At 42.8% G+C, this 22882-nt stretch overlaps 2 protein-coding genes across 14 annotated transcripts in view; one reads left to right on the forward strand and one right to left on the reverse strand.

Moving 5' to 3' along the window:
* Urgcp (upregulator of cell proliferation) overlaps nt 1-2049 on the reverse strand; it is a 41144-nt gene extending 39095 nt beyond the window's left edge. The window contains exon 1 of one of the 4 annotated variants that reach the window (XM_047561256.1): nt 1593-2049. The gene's annotated coding sequence lies outside the window, so the exon portion shown is untranslated. The remainder of the gene's footprint in view (nt 1-1592) is intronic. The other 3 variants (XM_047561252.1, XM_047561249.1, XM_047561255.1) reach the window with 3 other exon arrangements.
* Nucleotides 1836-21853, forward strand: Ube2d4 (ubiquitin conjugating enzyme E2 D4 (putative)). Of its 10 annotated transcripts, none has more exons than XM_047561263.1 (9): nt 1846-1954; nt 2681-2857; nt 7315-7378; nt 9719-9890; nt 11483-11514; nt 11604-11681; nt 17487-17592; nt 19400-19493; nt 21249-21853. In XM_047561263.1, the coding sequence occupies exons 5-9, from the start codon at nt 11506-11508 to the stop codon at nt 21292-21294; spliced, it is 333 nt and encodes a 110-aa protein (XP_047417219.1). In that variant the 5' UTR covers nt 1846-1954; nt 2681-2857; nt 7315-7378; nt 9719-9890; nt 11483-11505; the 3' UTR covers nt 21295-21853. The 10 variants fall into 10 exon arrangements, 9 of the variants coding, with proteins under 9 accessions (XP_047417215.1, XP_047417219.1, XP_047417223.1 ...); XM_047561267.1 differs by having other exon boundaries at nt 9812-9890; XM_047561261.1 differs by lacking the exon at nt 9719-9890.
* Nucleotides 21854-22882: the final 1029 nt, after the last annotated feature.

Here is a 22882-nt window from a genome sequence, read left to right on the forward strand (position 1 = left end):
TTTTGGAAATTAGTATCACTAGTAGACCCACTACCAGAAATAACTATCATTAAAAATTATATTCTTATACCAGTATATAAACACTTGTAAAATTCTGGAATAACTTGTTTCATAGAAGGAAGAGTCAAGTAAACAATGTAGCAATGGATGGTCTGTGGTCTAACACAAATTTTTTAACTATCCTATGTATACCAGATCTTACTATGCTGCCCAAGCTGACCTCAAACTTGCAAACCTCGACTCAGTCTCCTAAATAGATGAGTTTACAGCAACTGCAAATGGCCAGAAATTTGAGATGCAAAGATGTGACACCAAGGGAAATTTCTTAACCTGGCCCACTCAGAGTGATGAGTGAGCTAGCTTTGGAAGGTACTACACTGAGCCCTTTTGAGGCAAGGTGTTAAGGGCCTTGCTAAATTGCTGAGGTTGGCCTCAAACTTGCAATCCTCCTTCCTCAACCTCCTGAGTTCCTGGGATTACAGGGGTGTATCAATGTGCTTAGCTGGAAGGTTAAGGGGGGAAAAAGAGGGAGTTTTCCAGATGAAAGGCAGCCAGAAGTAAAGGAATGTAAATGGGTACATTGACAGAAATACTTGAAAGTTAGCAAGACTGAAGGTTAGGGAGGAAAAGGTAAAGCTAGAGGATACCAGATTCTAAAAAGGAAATGGATAACCCTGAATTATTCCTGTAGGTCATAGGGCTTCCTTAAGAGTTTTGGGAAAGGATACAGCTTGATTAGCTTTAAGTTAGAGGACAATTCATGAAACTGGGGAGAGGACAGTTTGAGAGAATGACAGAAAAGCCAGGAACTGGGGAACCATCAAAATATAATTCATTTTATATCCTGTATACACAAAGATGGCCATATGTCCTGGCTAGTCAGAAACAATCCCAGATTACGCCTTTGGTCCTACAGTAATTGCATTTGTATTCTTGTCCTGCAAAGTGTCTAGAGAAAAAAATACCACCTACACAAACACAAATGCACACATCAACAGAACTTTCACAATTCTTGCCTTTACTATGTGAGATACACGGATATTATATATTTTATTGTATAACATTTAATGTTTTAAAATGTGGTTGCAACCCATTATGCTGCTTTCATGACACACTACTAATTAGTTCATAACCACGAATTGAAAAACGTTGACCTAGGCAACTCCCAGGTCTTCAGAAAGGGGGAAGGGCACAGAATTAAGTTTGGGACATGCAGTGTTAGGCTGCGGTTCTCAAACCTTGACAGTGCATCACAACTACCTTAAGTAGTACTGAAAATGCCAGGCCCTCGCAAATAGTTGTGCATGTGTGCTTAGTATGAACATTTTTTTTTTTTTTTGGTACTGGTAATTGAACCCGGCGCACATTCCCCCCCAGTCCCTATGGTTTTTATTATTATTATTATTACTATTATTATTTTGGTCTCATTAAGTTGCGAGGGCTGGCCTGGAACTTGTGATCCTCGCGTCTCAGCCTTCCCGGTCGCTGGGATTACAGGCATGAGCCACCGCGCCAGGTTTGGGATTGCATTTATATGAAAAAAGCTGTTAGGACCTCCAACCACAACGTACAAAAAGCACACGTATACTCACAGGGTGGTGAATACCCTCAGGAGTTATGCGAAAGCCTGGGAAGGAGTCCGGGAGAGGACAAGGAGCATAGCCTATGGCAGTCAGCGCGTCGCTGTGCCCAGGCCCTCACCGATCAGAGGCTAACGCCGCACAGCCCCACGCGAGCGGCCACAGTAACTTGACTAGCAGGACCTGACCCCCAACAGCGCTCGGACGAGCCACGCGCGACGACTGCCCCACAGTGCTCCGCGTTGCGCACGCGCAGACAGCGGTTCCCGGCGTGCAGCGCGGCGGCCGAGCCGGCAGCGGGCCGCCTCAGGCAGCCCCGCTGGGCCGCCCGGACCCAAGCAGCGGAAAGGATGGCGCTGAAGCGCATTCAGAAGGTAAGGGGCCTCCCCACCTTTCAACCTGGGCGTCTAAAGAGTCCAGGTGCGGGCCGGACGCAACCACCGCGAAACGACTGGTGACCGGCCGGAAGAGAGACATTGACACCTGTATCGGAGGGAGGTAGAACCGCCGCCGGCGCAGCCTTAAAAGGGGCCGACGTGTGCGCGGGGCGGGGTTGGCTCACGTGGGCGGGGTCATGACTCCAGGTCACGTGCGCTCCCTGCTCTGCAGCTAGAGGCCTGGGATATCTTGAAGGAGGAAAACTGGATCTAGGGTTGAAGGTCAGTGTTAGGTGTTGGGGTTGAGAAGGAACTCAGAAGTGGAGGAAAGGGAGAAGGGCCTTCCCGGAGACTGAGGTGGTCGGGGTCCAGGGCTGCTAGAATAACAAGCTTTTACCTTGTAGGTAACAGGGTGTCTTGGTAGGAGTTCAGTACATTACACTAGAATTTGAAAATACACAGCAGAAGAAAAAATATTTCTAGTATTAATCTCTTACCGTTTGTTAATATTTTAGCATAGCTACTTCCAATCTTTTTCTTATACTTAAATATATGTATACTGCGTTTTGTCTTATGTTTACACATAACTTTAAACATAAATATTTTCTATATTGTGAAAAAGTATTTATAACCTTTTTTGGGGGAGGGTCCTGGGGATTGAATCCAGGGGCGCTTTACTACTGAGCTATATCCCCATTCCCTTTCACTTTTTTTTTGAGACAGGGTCTCACTAAGTTGCTGCGGGTCTCCCGCCAGTCTCACGAATTTGCTGAGACTGGCCTCCCAACTTGCCATCCTCATGCCTCAGCCACCCGAGTTCCTGGGATTACAGGCGTGCACCATCGTGCCCGGCTGTAACCAAAATTTTTAACATTATATCATCCCACAAGTGCATGGCCAGTAAGTAATTTATTTAATTATTACCTGGAGTGGGTAAAAAAGCAGTCTTGGGTGTCAGATGGACTTGAGTTAGAGAATGCAAGGTCACTTCTAGTGGGATCTCGCAAAAGCACTTCATCACTCCTAGCCTTTCTGTCCTACATGTTTACAGAGTTGTCTTGAGAATTAAATAAGATGATATACGTTTAGTACATGGTTGACATATACCAAGCACTCAATGAATTAACTCTTTTTTATTATTCTACATTCTTCTTTACATAAATAATGATGTAATTAATACCATTTGCAATGAGACTTGGCTTTTTTCTGTCTTTTCTGCCTTTTTTTCTTTTTTTTTGAGGTGAGTTTTCATTTGTTGCCCAATATGATCTCCAGGTAATTCCTGGAGCTTGAATTCCTAGGCTCAAACCATCCTTCTGCCTCAGTTTCCTAAGTATCTGGGACTATAGACACTTGCCCAGATAAGTCTTTTTAAAAGTTCAGATTATTAGGTTTGATTGCTAGGGGTAGAATCGCAGGATCTCTATGAATACAAGAGACACCATCTCCTCACTCCTTGGTCACTGCTGGGGATTGAACCCAGGACATTGCAACCACTAGGCAGGTGCTATACCACTCAGCTGTGCCCCTCGTCCTATAACTCACTTTTTTTTGCAGGGAGGTGGTACTCCCAGTTGAACCCAAGAGTGCTGTTGAACCACTTGAGCTACATCACCAGTCCTTATTTTGTGACAGGGTTTTGCTAAGTTGCTAAGGATCTCACTAAGTTGCTGAGACTGTCCTTGAATTTGTGATCCTCCTGCTTCTACCTCCCAAGTCACTGGAGTTATAGTCATGTGCCATCTTGCTCTACCCTATAACTTACTTTTTTTTTTAAATTATTGTAAACAAGTGGGATACATGTTGTTTCTCTGTACATGGAGTAAAGGCATACCATTTGTGTAATCATAAATGTACATAGGATAATGTTGTTTGATTCATTCTGTTATTTTTTCCTTCCCCCCACCCCTCCCACCCCTCTTTTCCCTCTATAACTCACTTTTATAAATAGTTTTCCACCCTATTTACATGTATGATTACACAACCAGTGTAACTCTGCACCATGTACAACCAAAGGAATGAGAAGTTATGCTCCATTTGTGTACAGTGTGTCAAAATGCATTCTACTGTCATGTATAACTAATTAGAACAATTAAAATACTTTAAAATATTTTTCCAAGAAAGAGATAATTTTAACTAATTGGTCTCTAAAGAGGGTCTTCTGTCATCCTAGAACTTTGAAGCAAGTGAAAGACAGTCTTATGTCTTTTATGAAAAGAGCTTTCTGGCATGTGTGGCCTGGATTAGGGCAGAGGGAGACTTGAGACTATTGTGAAAGTCCAGCAAATGCTTTTTCCAAGTTAATGATCATGGAATGGACGCCAGGCAAGAGCAGGTCTTGGACAGCTCAGCAGTGGTGGGTTTGACAGAATTTGCGTGCACACACATGTGCACACACACACACACATACACACATATATATTCTACCCATTACCCCGCCTGGAGGGGTGCTGGGGATCAAACCCAGGGCCTTTGTGTGCTAGGCAAGTATTCTGCCTCCTCCCTCTTCATAATGCTAATGGTTGCATCCTCTTACACTGTTGCCCTTGATCTTACTGGGTGTTCTTGTTTACATTATATGCATTAAAAAAAATAGTCACACAATAGCACTGGCAAGTTGGCAGACAAGTGTAATTACAATTTAACAGATAATTATGCTAAAACCCGCTGGGCACGGTGGCGCATGCCTGTAATCCCAGTGGCTTGGGAAACTGAGGCAGGAGGATTGTGAGTTCAAAGCCAGCCTCATCAGCAACAGCGAGGCGCTAAGCAACTCAGTGGGATCCTGTTTCTAAATAAAATACAAAATAGGGCTGGGGTTGTGGTTCAGTGGTTGAATGCCCCTGAGTTCAATCCCCACTACCAAAGAAAAGAAAGAAAGAAAGAAAAAATTATGCTAAGGCCCAAAGAGGGGAATGTCATTTTCCCTGTGCTAGAGCTGGATTTGAGTCTTCCAACTCCTTTAGGTGAGCACAGGAATGATTATGTGAGTGAAAAAATAGGTCACACTGTTGTTCCTGAAAATGCCAGTTACTATTCTAAACTCCTTGGTGCTATCAGTAGGTGGTAGATAGTTGGTGTCTATCAGTAGGGGCCACTTCTGGCCTTTCAGAAGTCTTTTAAGTCCAAATAACTATTTATCATGCCCTGAAAGGAAGGACATATATTCTGAGTACAGCCCATGCAAATGCATGGAGGTGTGGGAAAACCTTGTGAACTGGAGGAGAATCAGCCTGCTGGCTTTCCCTGCCCCTCACCATTCATATGGTCTGTCCAGGACTCGCTCTAACAGTCCCATCAAAGAGCTCATTTATTCATGCAGTAGCACAATGGATATAAATACTTCCCCTGCAGAGTCACAGACTCTGAGTCACAGACTCTGTGCTGAGGGGCACAGCACAGAAAGGTAAGCAGAAAGGAACTGTTCTACAGAGATTTCTGTAGCTCTTGCATTTTTGAGCAGGTCCTCATATGCTGTGTTTACCAAATTCTCTTCTGCTCTGACAACTAGTAGTATTGCTGACTGAGCACTTACCAAGTTTGATCCATTTTATGTGTGAGAAATGGGTTTGTATGTATTAGATAATTATTGAGAACTAACCAGTAGTGTTCTGGTAGATATTTTTTCTCAGTACTGGAGATTGTACCTGGGGGCACTCTACCACTAAACTATATCTTTATTTCCCTCCCTATTTTTTTTTTTTTTTTTTTTTTTTTTTTTTTGAGACAGAGTCTCACTAAATTGGCCAAGCTGTCCTCGAACTTCTTGTCCTCCTGCCTTAGCCTTTTGAGTTGCTGGGATTACAGGCATACGCCACCATGCCTGACCCTGGCAGATGTTTAGAAATCAACTCTCGGAGAGAAAATATTCCTGATTTGTAGAATTTTTCAGGCTTCTGTGGGAATAGTCCCATCATGACTGATTAAATTTAGGGGGAGGGACTGGGGTTGTAGCTCAGTGGTTAGAGCACTTGCCTTACACAAGTGAGGCACTGCATTCAATCCTTGGCACCATATAAAAACAAATAAAGGTATTGTGTCCATATACAACTAAAATAATATTTTAAAAAATTAATAAATTTAGGGGACAATGGAATAAGTATAGCAAGGTTAGAGAGTGAGTGGTTTTTAGAATGACCACCATGCCAAAGACATGGTGGTTGCAGGAAGGTCTTTGTAGATGAGATGGTATATGGCTTAGTTTGGGTAAGGAAGAATGTAACCATCCAGGTGTGAACTTTGTGCAGGTACTGGACCCTGGGTTTACCTAACACATGGTGTACAGTTATTTGTAATTCCTTCCTTGCTTTTACAACCTCTGTGGAAACCCCAAGAAGTTTATTAGAATCTGGAACCTGGGGAAGATAGGGGATGTTAGGAAACATTCTCAAACATACAAACTAAAGTTTGAGAGTCATTGCCCAAAATTTTGGGCTTTAAGGCTCATGCTGGGTCAAGGGCATTTTTAAGGATTGTGGTCAGAGTTGATTTCTCATAAAGGGAAACTAGTAGTGGTATAATTACTGGTCTCCATTGGTGCATTAGGTAGCAGTGTTAGATGGTGGCTTGCATGGCCTTGATCTGTATATTTGAAGCCCTCGGACTTGCTAAACACCCAGCAGTGGACTTTGAAATGGTGATGAAGGAAGTAGAGTAGAAAGATTAAAGTACCAGAGCCTTGTCTATGATGAGCACTCTCTCTGTGCCAAGTGTTTCCATGCATTAATTCATTAGCCCACAGCTAGCAGCTGACCCTTACCCTTCTCCCAGAGGTTTTCTTGGGGCTCTTTTCACCCTGATTTTAGAGATTGAACCCAGTGGTGCTCTACCACTGAGATACACCCCTAACCCTACCCCTGTTTTTTCTGTTTTTTCTTTTTTTAACGACAGGTGTCACTGAGTTGCCAAGGCTAGCCTCAAACTTGCAATCCTGCTTCAGCCTACCCAGTAGCTGGGATTATAGGCATGCACCACCACACCAAGCTTCTTGGGCTTTTTAATTCTCAGTTCATGGGAGGTGGTGTACTCCATCTGAGCAAGTAGAAAGCTAGGCTTGGGGTAAGGCAGATCTATGTGTGACTGACTCCTCTCATCCAGCTCTATAATGTTGGTTTGTTAACCTCACTGCTTTACATTTCATTTTCCTAATTTATAAAATGGAAATAACACTTAACTTCTCTGGTATCTTCATAGCTGAGCGTAGACCCTGTTCTTTCTTTTGTGTTCTGGGAAGAGCTAGCCTTGTCTTCATCCTCCTAAGGCTTCCCACTTGGAGAACTCATTGTGTCCAGGGGGATCTGTGGGTAAAGATGGCACTCCTTGCATACATCATCCTAACACACTGTTTCCTGTTGTAGGAACTGACTGACTTGCAGAGGGATCCTCCTGCCCAGTGTTCCGCAGGACCTGTGGGTGATGATTGTAAGTATTTTTCAGTGCTTCAGCTAACCCCCCAAATTTATCAGTTGAGCACTTTTTAAGAAAACCCATCTCATTTTCCTTTCATTTTGTCAATTGCTTTTTCACTGGAGGTCTTAGGTTCACCTCAGTGTGGCAGGTCAGGTTATACTCTGCTGCCAGAAATCACCCCTCCCTCCACTGAGTCATGAGAAAACCAGTTTGTCCCAGAGCATATAGGCTTCGATAAAGTGCCTCTGACCAAGTCAGACTTGGGGCACTGGTGTAAATGTTATACAACTACTCATAGAGAATTGTACCTGGGAGCCAAACAGGAGGGTTACTGATTAGGGGGCAGGGTGGCAGCTACATGCCTCTGCTAATGGGAGGACAGTATCTTCTTTCCTAACACTTCTGTGATTCACAAGGGGTAGACTGAAAAAGCAACTATAAGCAGCTGCTTGGGAGAGGGGTTACAGGAAAAAACAGCCCTGGCCAGCCCTGTGCCACTCTTTACAGCCAGCTGACTGGAGGCTGAGGCTGCCCAGCATTAGAATTTCCAAAAGTTCCCTTATCTTCTTTCTCTCTCACTTCTACTGGTAGGCAGCAGCTATAGGAAAATCGTATATAAGGAGGATAGTGTCCTATCGACTCAAGTATGCAAGCGTTCACAGACCATTATTCAATAGTTGAAATTGAAGACAACCCAAGTGTCCATAGCAGATGAACGGATAAACAAATTGTGGTCCTGACATGCACTACAATATGGATGAACCTTGAAAGCATGCTGAGTGAAATAAACCTGGGGGGAGGTAGAGAGACAAATCTTACACCAGTATCTAAACTAGGCAAATTCTTAAGAGATAGAAAGTAGATGCTGGGCATGATGGCATCTACTGTAATCCCAGTGGCCTGGGAGGCGGAGGCAGGAGATCACAAGCTCAACACCATCCTCAGCAACTTAGTGAGGCCTTAAGCAACTCAGCGAGACCCTGTCTCTAAATAAAATATAAAAAAGGCTGGGAATGTGACTCAGTGGTTAAGTGCCTTAGGTTCAATCCCCAGTACCAAAAAAAAAAAAAAAAAAATTGATGAGGGATTACCAGAGGCTAAAGGGATATAGATGTGGTGAGTGATTGTTTCATAGGCACACAGTTTCTGTTTTGGGTAATGGAAAAGATTTAGAAATTTCCAGGTTTCAGTATTCAGAACCACAAAAAGGAAAGAAAAAAGAAATAAAGAGGAAATGGATAGTGGCAATTGTTGTGCAACACTGTAGATGCATGTAATGCCACTGGATTGCACACTTAAGAATTGAATAAGTGGCATATTTTGTTATATGTAGTTTACCAGCATCTGATAAAGAAAAATTTTATGAAACTAGTGGAAAAAAGAGTGCTGGTGTCCCATGTGTGCTTTCATGTTCTGGGACGAGCTAGAGTTCAAAGGAGCAAATGTTAGGCTGATGGAGCTAGTGAAAGTGGAGGCGCTGAACAGAGCAGAATGATTCAGTTGCGTGGGCTGAGTGTGAATATGGTGACTAGCTCTGAGGCCGCCTGACACCTGCTCCTTTCTTGGTCCCATTTAGTCACTCTTTTGCTCATATTGTCTTCATAAGCATCCTAGATCTTTATAGCATTTTCCCTCTCTTACCTGTTGCTTCATACCAGTTACACTAGGGTCATAGCAAAGTTAAGCTGTTTCTAATTAAGTCTTAGCTGTCTAGAGGCAATTTGTTGATACTTAGCTCACATTATTGCTCACCCTGCACTGCAGCCATTTGTCCAGAGGCAGCTGTCACTGTTAAAATGTCTAACACCAAGTCCACCTACGCTAACCAGTACCTTGATGGAGGAGGCTTAGACAACCTTGGAAGCTGGCTTTCCTTTAAAGCTTATTTTATGCCTGCCCCATTAACAGATGTTCCTTGTATGGCCTCCCTTCTCTGTTTCCTCTCTCATCCTCTCTTCTGGAGTCTTCTCTTCCAACTGTGTCCTCAGGCCCTGCTCAGCACCCCAGCAGCTATTGGGGTTAAAGTGAATAAAACCAGAGGAGTCTATCCTGTACACCAAGAAAGGACCACTTATATTAATTGCTCACTTGTCATGGGCTTCTATTCTGAAATATGTTATCAAAAACACTTTTGTTTAATAGGGGATCCAAAATATATTTTTATTAGCAAACTGCCGTCTAACAATTAGCATAAGTTGAGGTTGGGGATGTGGCTCAATGATAGGGCACTTGTCTAGCATGCACAAGGTGGCCTTGGGTTTAATTCCCAGTACTGTTGTAGGAACTCACCAACTTTCAGGGGGATCCTCATGCCCAGTGTTCTGCAGAACCTGTGATGATTGTATTTTTCAGGGCTTCAGCCAACCTCCCAAATTTATCAGCTAGCAGTTTTTAAGAAAACAATACTATTTTCCTTTCATTATGTGAATTGCTTTTTCACTGGAGGAAAAAATGAAACAACAAACCCTCAGCATGAGTTGGAGTAAGAACATAAGTAAAAGAAGTGATATTTTCATTAGCTGAGGTAAGTCTTATTACAGATAAAGATATCTTCTTCATCAGTATTTTATTGAAATATTGAGAAAGGCTCATGGGCTGCCTTGACTGTCTTTGGGTTCCCCTATGGGTTTGAGAAATTTCTCTTTAATCCTTGCACTTGCACACCTGTCCCTTTCCTTGGTGCCTTCCCCATCCTCCTATCAGGGGTAGAGCCTGTGGAGTATTTGAACAAGTAACAGGAAACCCAAGACGGGACCAGGCCTGAAACCTTGAGCTATTCTACATGTATCACGAGTCCAAATGAGATGAATTCCCTTGAGAATAACATGCCTCTCAGGTGCTCTCTCTCATAAGCCCAAATCTGTGTTTGTGTAGCCATTTTCCACAAAGGCTCTGGAGTTCATTGCCCTGAGTCACACATGTGACTTGGGAACCTTGAAGGTGAGTATGTGGTTCACTCAAGACTTCCTTACTTGAGTGCTCTAGAGCTGCTTTGGGGATAGACAGCAGTAAAAGTAACCTGGGACCCTCCAGAGGGCAGGAGGTGTGATGTGCAGCAGCTTGGTTGCTGAAGTCTGGGGACCTGCAGGAAAAACCAGGCGAGCCTCATCTTATCTGGTTACTGAGTCCCCATAGCACAGGGTACTGTCTGGTGATAAGCACAAGAGGACATGTGTAGGCGTGGCAGCAATGAGCCCACACAGCTGGTGTTCTTTAGAGAGACTATTTGAAGAGGGCTTCAGAATGAATCAAGGGAAAAACCAGGGAATAGAAGGCACTTAAAAGGAATAATATGAAAAGTGACCAAAGCCTGGGTAAGCCCTAGTTCTGTGCAAAGAGAGATCTGAAAATAGTTACTGGCATCTTTGTAGTAAAGAAATTAATCTTGTACTGGAGATGTAACTCAGTGGTAGAGCACTTGCCTTGCATACAGGAGGTCCTGGGTTCTATTCCCAGTATCTCTCAATAAATAGATAGAAAAAGAAATTAATGTTGCCCCCAAAAGATCTCAACTTCATTCTCAGCCTCTGGCAGGTGAACTCAAAGATGTCTCACCTGAACAGAGTCTTTGTCTAGAGGCTTTGACCCACACCAAAAATGTGATTTAGGTTGAGGACTAGCTATGCCAATAGACCAACTATATGACTTAAGGTGGAGGCTTTGAATCATGCTTGGAGAGACTGAAGACTGAAATCAGACCTGTGGGCACTCAATTCATCAATCATATGTTTATGCAGAGCCCCAAAACAAAAAATTTGAGTACTGAGGCTTAGATAAGCATCCCTAATTGGCAATATCTGTGTGTTTTAGCACACATTGATGCCAAGAAAGTCCTGTCCTAATGAGAAGAGTATAATGGAAGCTCTGCATTTGGACCCCTCCTGATAATAACCTGTGCTATTTCCCTGTAATAAACTGTCACCATAAGCACAATAGCCTTCAGTGAGCTCTGGGAGTCCTAGCATATTATTGAATCTTAGAATGCATTTGGTGTCAGAAGTCAGGCAGTCTGTGTGAACAGCACAGACTCTAAACTTAGTAGCATCTTTTTAGTAAAATAGACATGTTTATTTGGGGGGGGGGTCTCATATTTCCCATTTCTCTTTTGTCTTGTAGTGTTCCACTGGCAGGCAACCATCATGGGCCCGGTAGGTAGTGCTGCTGAATGCACAGCTTCATTTTTGCTTCTTGTACTTTATAGTTAGCACCAGCACTGAATTCTTCCTGTGTCTTCCAGAATGACAGTCCTTACCAAGGAGGTGTTTTCTTCCTGACCATCCACTTTCCTACGGATTACCCTTTCAAGCCCCCAAAGGTGAGGCACTCCCCAACTCCCCTGATGTTTGGACAAAGGACAGCTTGTGATGAAGGGGCCTCTTCAGGTTACAGGTAAAGAGAGCTATGTATGGACTTTCCCCCCCAGGGCCTGTCTTTCTAATTCCATGGTTATAGCCTTCTAGGACTTTAAACTGTAGACTTTCAGAATTAATCCCTGTTGTGAGCAAGGGAGAGTATGGTGAGCAGGCTTCATGATGAAGTCTCAGTTTTAAGGATGCTCTTATTCCAAGAAAATCTGGTATAAAAGAACTGACCACATAAGCAGAGGATACCAAGTCTCTGCAGAAAAGGCAAACAGATACAGAATTAAGAGTTTACTCTTCATTGGAGACTTACAGAAACATGGTTGAGGGTGACATCAAAACAGTGGATCTTCATGACTTTGGTCAGAGGGAGGGAACTTATAAACTGGTCAGGAAAAATTAGTTTTCATCCAAGCTGGAATGTACCTGGTTTATCCCAAGCTAACATCACAGACATTAGGCACATTCCCAGAACTGATGGCACCAGAGTTCAGTTGTAAAGATCCACATGCCACTCTAATAGGGCTTTGGGGGTTTTTGTTTGTTTGTTTGTTTTATCTTATTTTATGCTTTAAAGTATATGGGGAAAATAGACCAGGGTTACTCAGGGGCAGTCATGGCAATTACAACTCAAAATGGCTGTCACAGGTCAAATCTGAATCCCCATAATGCTACCTATTGCTATGGCTAAGCCTGGTTAGGTCTATAGGCTACCTTTATCTTCTTTGAAGTCATTTACTTATGGTCTAGGATAGGGATGGAGTATAACTTCTCATTCTTCTGGTTGTACATGATGTGGAATCAGACCATTCATGTAATCATATATATATATAGGATAATAATGTCTAATTCATTCTACTATCCTTCCTACCCTCATACCCCTTCCCCTCCCTTCACTCCCCATTGCCTAATTCAGACTACCTCATTTTCCCTAGCACCACCCCACTTATTGTGAATTAGCATCAGCATATCAGAAAAAACATTTGGCCTTTGGTTTTTTGGGAATTGACTTGTTTCACTTAGCATGATATTCTCCAGCTTCATCCATTTACCTGCAAATGCCATAATTTCATTCTTCTTTAAGGTTGAGTAATATTCCATTGTATATATATATACCACATTTTCTTTATCCATTCATCTGTTGAAAGGCATCTAGGTTGGTTCCATAGTTTGGCTATTGTGAATTGAGCTGCTATAAATATTGATGTGGCTGTGTCACTGTAGTAGGCTGATTTTAAGTCTCTTGTGTATAAACTGAGGAGTGGTATAGTTGGGTCAAATGGTGGTTCCATTCCAAATTTTCTGAGTAATCTCTATACTGCTTTCCATAACAGTTGCACCAGTTTGCAGTCCTACCAGCAATGTGTGAGTGTACCTTTTCCCCCACATCCTTGCCAACATTTATTGTTGCTTGTATTCTTGATAATTGCCATTCTAACTGGAGTGCAATGAAATCTTAGAGTAGTTTTGATTTACATATCTCTAATTGTTAGAGATGGTGAACTTTTTTTTATGTATTGGTGAATCAATTTTATTTCTTCTGTGAAGTGTCTATTCAGTTCCTTAGCCCATTTATTGATTAGGTTATTTGTTATTTGGGTTATTTGTTTATTTGGTGTTGAATTTTTTGAGTTCTTGATTAGTGCTCAATCTGAGGTACACATGGTAAAGATTTTCTCCCATTCTGTAGGCTCTCTCTTCACATTATTGATTGTTTCCTTTGCTGAGAAGAAGCCTTTTAATTTGAATCCATCCCATTTATTAATTCTTGGTTTTACTTCTTGAGTTTTAGGAGTCTTGTTAAAGAAGTCAGTTCCTAAGCCAACATGGTGAAGATTTGGGCCTACTTTTTCTTCTATTAGGCACAGGGTCTCTGTTCTAGTGCCTAAGTTTTTGATCCACTTTGAGTTGAGTTTTGTATAGATGGGGGTTTAATTTCACTTTGTTACATACAGATTTTCAGTTTTCCTAGCAACATTTATTGAAGAGGCTGTCTTTCTCTAATGAATGTTTTTGACACCTTTGTCTAGTATAAGATAACTATATCCTCTATTCTGTACCATTGGTCCACATGTCTATTTTTCTGCCAATACCATGCCATTTTTGTTACTATGGCTCTATAGTATAGTTTAAGGTCTGATATTATGATGCCTCCTGCTTCACTTCTCTTGCTGAGGATTGCTTTGGCTATTCTGGGTCTCATTTTTCCAAATGAATTTCATGATAACTTTTTCTGTTTCTATGAAGAATGTCATTGGGATTTTAATAGGAATTGCATTAAATCTATATAATGCTTTTGGTAGTATGGCCATTTTGATAATATTAATTCTGCCTATCCAAGAGCATGGGAGATCATTCCATCTTCTAAAGTTTTCTTCAATTTCTTTCTTTAGTGTTCTGTAGTTTGGTATCAGGGAAAGAAAGGATACATGGGGGGCTGGGGTTGTGGCTCAGTGGTAGAGCACTTGCTTAGCATGTGTGAGGCACTGGGTTCAATTCTCAGCATTGTATATAAATAAATGAATAAAATAAATGTTCATCAACAACTAAAAATTAAAAAAAAAAAAAGAATACATGGGGAAGGGAGGAAGTGTGGGGATGGGAAGGACAGCGGAATGAGAAGGACATTATTACCCTATATACAGGTATGATTACACTACAGGTAGGACTCTGCACCATGTCCAACCAGAGAAAGAAGTCGTGCTCCATTTGTGTACAATGTGTCAAAATGCATTCTTCTATCATGTATAATTAATTGGGCCAACAATAAAAAAAAAGAATACATGGAGAATTAAAAAAAGAGTACACGGAGGGCTGGGGTTACATCTCAGTGGTATAGTACTTGCCTGGCATGGGTGAGGCCCTGGGTTCAATCCTCAGCACCACATAAAAACAAATAAATAAAATAAAGGTTAAATTCCTTAAAAAAAAAAACTACATGGAGGCTGCCTCCATGTATTCTTTATCTAACTTTTCCTGATACATTATTTACATTCTTATATTACTGTACTGCCCCAACCAATCCAAACCAGGAAATCACTGTTGGTCACAATACTATGAACTTTCTCCTCCATCATCACAGTTTGTAAAGGTGCTTTAGTTTTTCATAATCTTGATGCTTTTGAGGAGTATTAATCAATTGTGTTGTCAACTGTCTGTCATTTTGGATTTGTATGATGTTCCCTCAGGATTAGATCATTTTATCAGACTTATTTGGTAATCTTGTGTCTGGTCAGGGTGCCAAAGTCCAGGAATGCGATGTTGCTGTGCCTTACCACCTGAGTTGACCCAGATAGTGAAGTTTAAGTCTATAGCCACTGTTTGCACTCTGCTTGTCTGACTCCGTGTAAGAGGCTGTTTTTGGGTTCACTTGTTGCAGCTGTGTGCAGGTGTTGCCAACAGTGGCCACTTAATGCCTAGATATTTTAAATCAAGGTTAAATGTATTCAGTTTTCTGGAGACCTTTCCAGCTTTTGGCAGGGGGAGAGGGTATGCAGTGATAGATGTTAAAATAGCTCCTCAGGATTGGGTACTACGGCTGGTGGTGATGGTGGTGGGGTGGATGAAAAAGCATTAGCTTGCTTCATGGTTCTCTAACCTCTCCAGTTCCCTTTCCTTATGGCGAGACTGTGCAATATTTTTAAAGTAACATTTTTCTCAGATTATCACCTTCATTAGCCTTTAAGCAGCTAAGACTCTTTCTTAAACAGATAAGGATGTAGTCCTTTATATCGCATTGGGAATTTTTAGGATCACTAATTGCCTGAAGAGAAAGTGAAAACATTGGCTGTTACTAAAGACAAAAGTAAATTCTGTGAGTTGGGATTATTTTAACAGGGAAAGATGTGAACTGAAAGGTAAGAGTGATACGCCACCAAAAAAAGAAAGTGCTTCTGTCTTCTAAAATTTTTCACAGGAAACCAGGCTTGATGGCATACCTGTAAATCCCAGCTGCTAGGGAGGCTGAGGCAGGAGTGTCACTGGGGATGTCACTCATTAACACAGTGCTGTGGGATCAATCCCCACTACTCCACTGAGGAAGAAAATAAACAATCTGTTTTCATAAGAATTTTCTGACTCTAGGAGGAATCTGGCAGAATCGCATGATCTTTATAAGAGATATTGAAGCAGATACTCCCTAAGACCCTTGTGAAATTTGACCCTTCCTGGGGAAAAAAAATAATATGATAAAAGTTAGTTATGTTATGTTCACATATGCACAGTCCCCTTCACCTCATATTTTCAAGTAAGTTCTTATGCTTACTTAGCATGTAAGAGGCTCTGGGCTTGATCCCCAGCACCAAAAAACAAAAGCAAAAAAAACCAAAATTTTTTAAGTTTATCACAGATGCAAAAAATTGTAGATGACAATATAAGGACACGGTACACCCACTATCCAGGCAAAGAAATAGTAATAGATTGCCAGAGCAGGGGAAGGAGGCAGAATCATTACTGCGGCTTTGCCCAGCAGCTGCTGACAGTGCTGGTCTGTGAAGTGCGGGTGCGACTGAGGGGTGAGCCTTATTTTCCTCCTACTCCAAGGACAGCTAAAACTGCATGTAACTTGGAGAACCTTTCACATAAGGGAGACTGACTCCACAGGCCCCCAACATCAGCCCCAGGAGCAGCATCACATCCATATTTAAAGAGAGGACTCTAAACCCCAGAAAGTTCATTTCAAGAAGTAATGTGTGGCTGTGGTTTTTCTAGAAGAGGAGTGTGTGCAGTGAACACAATCTTCTTTGTCCCAGTGGTCTGGATAGTTCTTTTTTCTCATTCAGGCATCATCTGCACCTGTACAACCACCTGTGTGTGCTTCCTTTTTTCTCCCATGGCATCTCCAAGATGTCACAAAGCTGCATTTGCTTTTTCTATCAGTAGTACATATTGGAAATTGTTCCATTTGAGCATATGAGTATTTCCTGTGTTCTTTTTAAACAGTCATGAATACACACACACACACACACACACACACACACACACACAGTCATCATCATCATCATCATCATCAGTTTCACCAATGATCTCTTGAGAGACATTTGCATTGTTTTATATCTTTTGCTATAGTGGGTATCCTTGCCTATTTGAAATGTGCAAGTATATTTTGAAGGGTAAATTCTAAGAAGGGGGAAAATAAAAGGGAAAGAAGGGGGTTTGGAATATGGCTCAGTAGTAGAGTACTTATCTATCATGCATGAGGCCCTGGCTTCAGTTCCCAGCACTGGGAGGAAAATTGTGGGGAGGTGGTCTATGGCTTGGGCTTATCTGCTGATGATACATCTTCTGTTAACAAAGCTTCTATTGTTTTGTGTTTGGCCAGAATCAGTGATGGCTGAAATCCAAGTTTTGTCCAAGCTGGTTAGACCAAAATGAGTAATTAAGTAAAGGATGAGGAGTGAATTTTGGCTGTTTCCTGTGGTAACTCTGTTTCCTCATTGTATCCATTATTAGAGTCATCATTGTTTTGCACAGACCTTTGCCTTCTGAGTTCTTTCCATCACTCTCCTTGTTACTCTTCAGACTGCATTACTTTGGAAGAGATGGACTCAGTCCTCCTATGTTCAGAATAAGACTCCAGCAGGAAATGGGTCACCCTCCTGTGTCCTATTAGGGATTAGGGTGGGCTTCTAGTTCACCTGTGTGGGGCCAGGTACAGAGCATACCCTAGTATAGACCAGCAATAGCTACTTCAGCTTTACTTGGTTTGTTTTCCAGGTATCCTTGTGGCTTGTCTGACTTGTGATCTGTTGTTTCTACAGGTCGCTTTCACAACCAAAATCTATCACCCCAATATCAACAGCAATGGCAGCATTTGCCTGGACATCCTGCGTTCACAGTGGTCTCCAGCCCTAACTGTGTCCAAAGGTAGAAACTCTGATGCATATTTCATGTGCCCTATCTCATGTTTTTACCCACTCACTGACTGGAGGGCATGGAGGCTCAGGAAGAATGGGCAGCTTACCCAGGTCTCAAAACCCCACCTAGCCTTGTGTGCACATGATGTCTGGGTTTGATCCCCAGCACCAAAAAAAAAAAACAAAAGGAGAACAACAACAATAATGTCACTGCAGAGAAGTGACATTAACCAAGCTCAGCGTCCTGTATCCTACCAATCCTCAATAGTCAATCACTGTGAGGTGCTCAAGACATCTTATAGGTTTAAGAAGAAAATATCAATTTTACTTTACTCTTCATCTAAAAATCAGAAAGATAAATATACTACTTTTTCTGTTCCATCATTTATCCATTCATCCAAAAAGGAACAGCTGAGAATGTAAGTTAGCCCTGAAGGAAGAAATACAGGGCCTGTCCTCAGGAGCCTAACAGTTGGTGGAAAAATCCTCCCTTCCCAAAATAAGTGATGCTGAGCATATGTCTCTGGGAGAGATCAAAGAAACCAGCCTAAACCAGCCTGTAGAAATGCAGATACTCCTGCTGGTGTGGTGATACAAGCCTGTAATTCCAGCAACTCAGGAGGCTGAGACAAAAGAATCACAAGTTCAAGTTCAAGACCTGCCTCAGCAATTTAGTGAGACCCTAAGCAACGTAACAACACTGTCTTAAAAAATAAAAAGAGCTGGGAATGCAGCTCAGTGGTAAAATCCTGAGTACAAGGGGGAAAAAAAAAAAGAAACGCAGATATTCCCTCTGAACTAAGATGGACTGAGCATGAGCTGTGTGTTCACTTGAGTCCTGAATATAGACAGTATGGTGGCATATTACAGTATGGTGGTATATTACAATGTGCCAACCTTCGGAGTCTGCCTGAGGCTGAGCTGGCAGACCCAGGGCCAGCGTGGCCATAGGTATGGAGTCAGGAAGGGGCCCTCAAGTGGGAAGGAAAGAAGGAAGGAAGAATACCAGAACTTGAGTGGCCTGGAAGACGGTCCACAGCCCTCTGGTGACTACTTCTCAGCTAAGAATAGCAGAGGGGTTGAGCTGTCCTAACATTTGTAGCTTACCCTTGGGTACCTGTGGTCAGGACTCTCATGAACTCATCAAAGGCAGTTTGTTGAAAGTCATGGCAGTCCAGAACAAAACACAAATGATAATTCTCTCACAGTTCTTTCTGCTCTTCACCAAGCCCTGGTGGGTGATTCCTTTTGTCCAGGTCTCTGAGAGCCACACTGAATGCACATTACAGAAATGAGTGCAGCACAAAAAAAAAAAAGAAAAGAAAAGAAAAAGAAATGAGTGCAAGAGTACAAGGGTTCTTTGGCTTTGTGGTCATAGACCTAGTTCAGAATTTTTACCCATTTACTGGGTGTTCCAAGTCTGTGACCTTGGAAAGTTACCTGAATGCCCTGAACTCCTGTTTTCTTAACAGAGCTCCTGGAACCAAGCACCAAAGATGCATGGTGTGGGCAAAAACTGTGGGACTGGAAGGTGTCAGAGATTAAGACAACAGGGGCTTCAGTAAGGGCCCTGGGCCAAACAGAGGAGGAAGTGTCCTGGAGCAATGTACTGAGACTGCACCATGAAGTTTGCAATACTCACTGCCTTCTAGCTAGAATGTGGCCAAAGCAAATGCTTTCATGACTTGAGCAGACTCATTAGATTGGGGTGTTGAGGGGAAGATAACTACCCAGTCAAAAGAAAATGCAAGTTTAGGGGGGCTCATCACATCCACAACTTCATGGCTGCAACTGACTGACCGTTTCTTTCTTCCCAGTTCTCTTGTCCATCTGCTCCCTGCTCTGCGACCCCAACCCTGATGACCCTTTGGTGCCAGAAATAGCCCACACCTACAAGGCCGACAGAGAGAAGTATGCGTCCTCTTTGGATTGCCTTTGTGCCATGGCTGCCCGTGTTCCCACAGACATCTTCCTGCCTGAGCTGATCCTATGTACACAGTGGATGTGCCCTGGGTGTGGCCTCTTGGCTCTCACTAACATGTCCTTTGACTCTCGAGGAGGGAGAAGGGGATAAAAGCAATTCACCTTCCTGGATAGTTCATCAGCTGTCCTACTGAACCCTAAAATATTGTTGCCATGTCCTGCCTTGAGGCCAGCAAAGTCAGTGGTCAGCCAAGGATGGACTCAGAAGAATCTGACAACAGGAAAATTCTGGATTAAATTCTAAGGTCTATGGCATAAGACAAGGGTTTGTCTGCTTGCACATACCCAGAGTGAGGCTGAAGCCAGTCAAGGTGGTAAACACAGCTATGGTCAGTTTGCTGGGTAAGGTCAGAAGTCAGCAGTGTGTTGCTGTTTCACCAACAGACTGTCCCAACTCTGTTTAAACATCAATTACCAGAACCAAAATTAATAGAATTCTGACTTCCTTGGCCAGGCACAAACCTTGTGCACTGAAGCATGGAGGTGTCTGGCTGGCTGGCAGAGCAGGGCCAGGAGTCGTCAGCCTGTGTCAGTCTGTATGTTGACAGTTAGCAAGAAGGTGCCAGGTATGATGGAACCTAGACAGCAGAAGTGCCCTTGAATGACACCTGGGGAAGAGTTATTCCTGGCTCTTGCAAAGCCAGGTGCAGTAGTGCATACCTGTAATCTCAGCTTCTTTGGAGGTGGAGGCAGGAGGATCAAGAGTTTGAGACCAGTCTAGGCAACGTGGTGAGACCCTTTCTCAAAAAACAGAGTCAGTGAGTCTTTTAGTTTATTACTTCTCTTCTGTCTGAAGAGATTAGAATGGAATGTGGTTTTTCTGACACATTTTTCTCAAGACCTTTGTAGACCTCATTATTACCCTTATTGAAGTTTCCTGGTAGCAGTCAAAATACGTTTTAACTGATTAAATTGTGTTTACTTTAACATTTCTTATGAGGCTACTGATGTAGCTCAGTAGAAGAGTTGTTGCCTAGCATTCACGAGTCCCTGGGTTCATCCCTGGCACCACAGGGGTAAAACCAGTTGATCATAAGCTATTTTAGACATATCAGAAGAAATTTTTTTTAGTGTGTCCTCTAACTACAAATGTAATTTACAGTCTCATGGCATCAGATTTCATTACAATAATAAATATAAATGCACATCCCTAGATAACCCTTACTGGTGCCAGGCCTGCTCCATGCACTTTACATACAGACTTAGTCAGACAGATAGTCTTTTAATGGTAAACAACCAAGGAGGTGACGGCACAAAGAAGTGGCCCAGCTGCAGAGGGCGGCGCTGATTCACACACAAGTGACCAGGTTCTAGAATTTCTGTGCTAGACAGCTTGGAACTATTCCAAGCTGAACCTTGAGTATCTTCTGCAAACATACTGAAGGACAGGAGAGAGAAAGGGTGGAGGTTTGCTGCAGTATTATATCTTCCACAGCAGATAGTTAAGAAGGATCAACAGGACTTACCAAGTAAGGGGGTTACAGCCATGACTGAAGTGTTCCTGCTCCAAGAAAATTTTTTTTGTTTTTGTTTTTGTTTTTGTTTTTAATTTTATTCATCCATCAGTCCTGGATGTTTGACAAGCAGCATCATTTCCCCACATCAGTCATGTTCTCTGCTCCACGTTGAAGGGACATGGCCATTTCAAGTGAGGGTGTCACTCCCTCTGCTTTTTTCTTCCAGGTACAACAGACTAGCAAGAGAGTGGACACAGAAATATGCTATGTAAGTGCCTCAGAGGTTTCGTGGGAGACATTGTTGAAGAGAAGCTGGCCAGGCAGAGAGGTCTTCCTTTGAAGCTCTGAGCTGTCGACTGAGCCACTCACAGAGTGCCACCTGTTCTTCACACACACATGGGCCACCCAATTCCTTTGGCTGCAGCATGTTGGTGCCACTCTCAGCCATGGTGGCTTTGACAGTGTCACATCTTCGATGCCTAATCAGCAACCATCATAACTATGATCCACAACCTTTCTGGTTACACTGGAATGGGTCTGTCTGCCCAAACTCATCTGCCCGTCTCTGGGAGGCCAGTCCCTGCACGCCTCCCCTGCCTGGCCTCAAATGGTGCTGCTACTCTCTATGGCACCACATGGGGGCCTAGCCTGGCCCCTCACCACATGCCCTTTGCCTTTAGAACTCAGTGTTGTCCTGGGTGTCCAGGACAGAGTGGGCTCCCTTGCATCCTGTCTGCCGCAGAACCAGATCCCAAGGAGTCTGAATGCATCTTGGAGGCTCCCAGGAATGGGACAGCATCACTGGAAAGTGGAGGTCTCATTCTGTGGCTTCTTCTGTCTTCCTCTGCAGTGCCACATGCTGCATTTCTCTCCTCATACCAAGAAACCGAAAGTGGAAAATGTCAGGATATAAAGCACATAACAATGCCCCTCATGAGATATGACTGTCTTTTTTAGAAGCAAGAGCGAAATTATGAAACCATAGTGAGATTTGGGTTATGCTTTTCTATGTGATGAGGTTTTTCCCTACCTCCACCTCCTCCCACCAGGATCCTATACAAAGTCCAAGTATAAGCCATTTGCAGACTAGAACACAGGGAGAGGTAGAGATTCAAATGTAAATAAAAATGCAATTTCCTTATAAGTCTAAATAAGAGTTGATATTTAAGTCTCCTTTTTTTACCCCCCAGGCAGAACAAAATATGAAAACTTGACAGGATTTTCAGAGCCTTAATTAGAATCGTCTGTTAAGTGCCTGGCTTCCTTGCTTGGCTTTCTGATTGAGCATATTTCAAGATTTTCCCTTAGAACTGAGAGCTTTTGAGATTAGGTGACCTAGGAAAGGGCACCTGAGAGATTTCCAGTAAAGTCTTCAAAGAAGGAAGTAAGTTGAGGGGCTTCAGATTTCTAAAGCCAAATTTAGCCTAGTTTTTTCCAAGTTGGTTATTCCATTTCCACAGAGTGATTCAGAACAGGGGCAGAGCTGGGTGTAATGGTGCACACCTGCAGTCTCAGTGATTCGGGAGGCTGAAGCAGGAGGGTCACAAGTTCAAGGCCAGCCTCAGCAACTTAGCAAGACCCAGTCTCAAAAAATTTTAAAATGGGCTGGGGATCTAGCTCAGTGGTAGAGTACCCCTGGGTTTAGTCACCAGTACTGCAAAAAGTAAAGAACAGGGCAGAGAAGAATAAAACTGCAACCAAAAGGCCAGGCAGAGCCTTTGGGGGCAATTGGAAAGTCTACAGACCTAGCACCTGGGGTTAACCAAAGATGACTGTGGGAGAATGATTTGTTCCTGAAACTTGTAAGTTGTAGCTGCAACCTTACTGCCAGATGTTTTGTCAATGAGAATACGTTCCTGA

The sequence above is a fragment of the Sciurus carolinensis genome, chromosome 8, assembly GCF_902686445.1.
Source record: "Sciurus carolinensis chromosome 8, mSciCar1.2, whole genome shotgun sequence".
Lineage (NCBI taxonomy): Eukaryota > Metazoa > Chordata > Mammalia > Rodentia > Sciuridae > Sciurus > Sciurus carolinensis.

Excerpts from the sequence above, each read along its gene's own strand:
- Ube2d4 (XM_047561259.1), top strand. The coding sequence starts at position 1,931 with ATGGCGCTGAAGCGCATTCAGAAG. Across the intron at positions 7,379-11,482 it reads AGGACCTGTGGGTGATGATT|TGTTCCACTGGCAGGCAACC; the intron begins GTAAGTATTTTT and ends TTTGTCTTGTAG. Across the intron at positions 17,593-19,399 it reads AGCCCTAACTGTGTCCAAAG|TTCTCTTGTCCATCTGCTCC; the intron begins GTAGAAACTCTG and ends CTTTCTTCCCAG.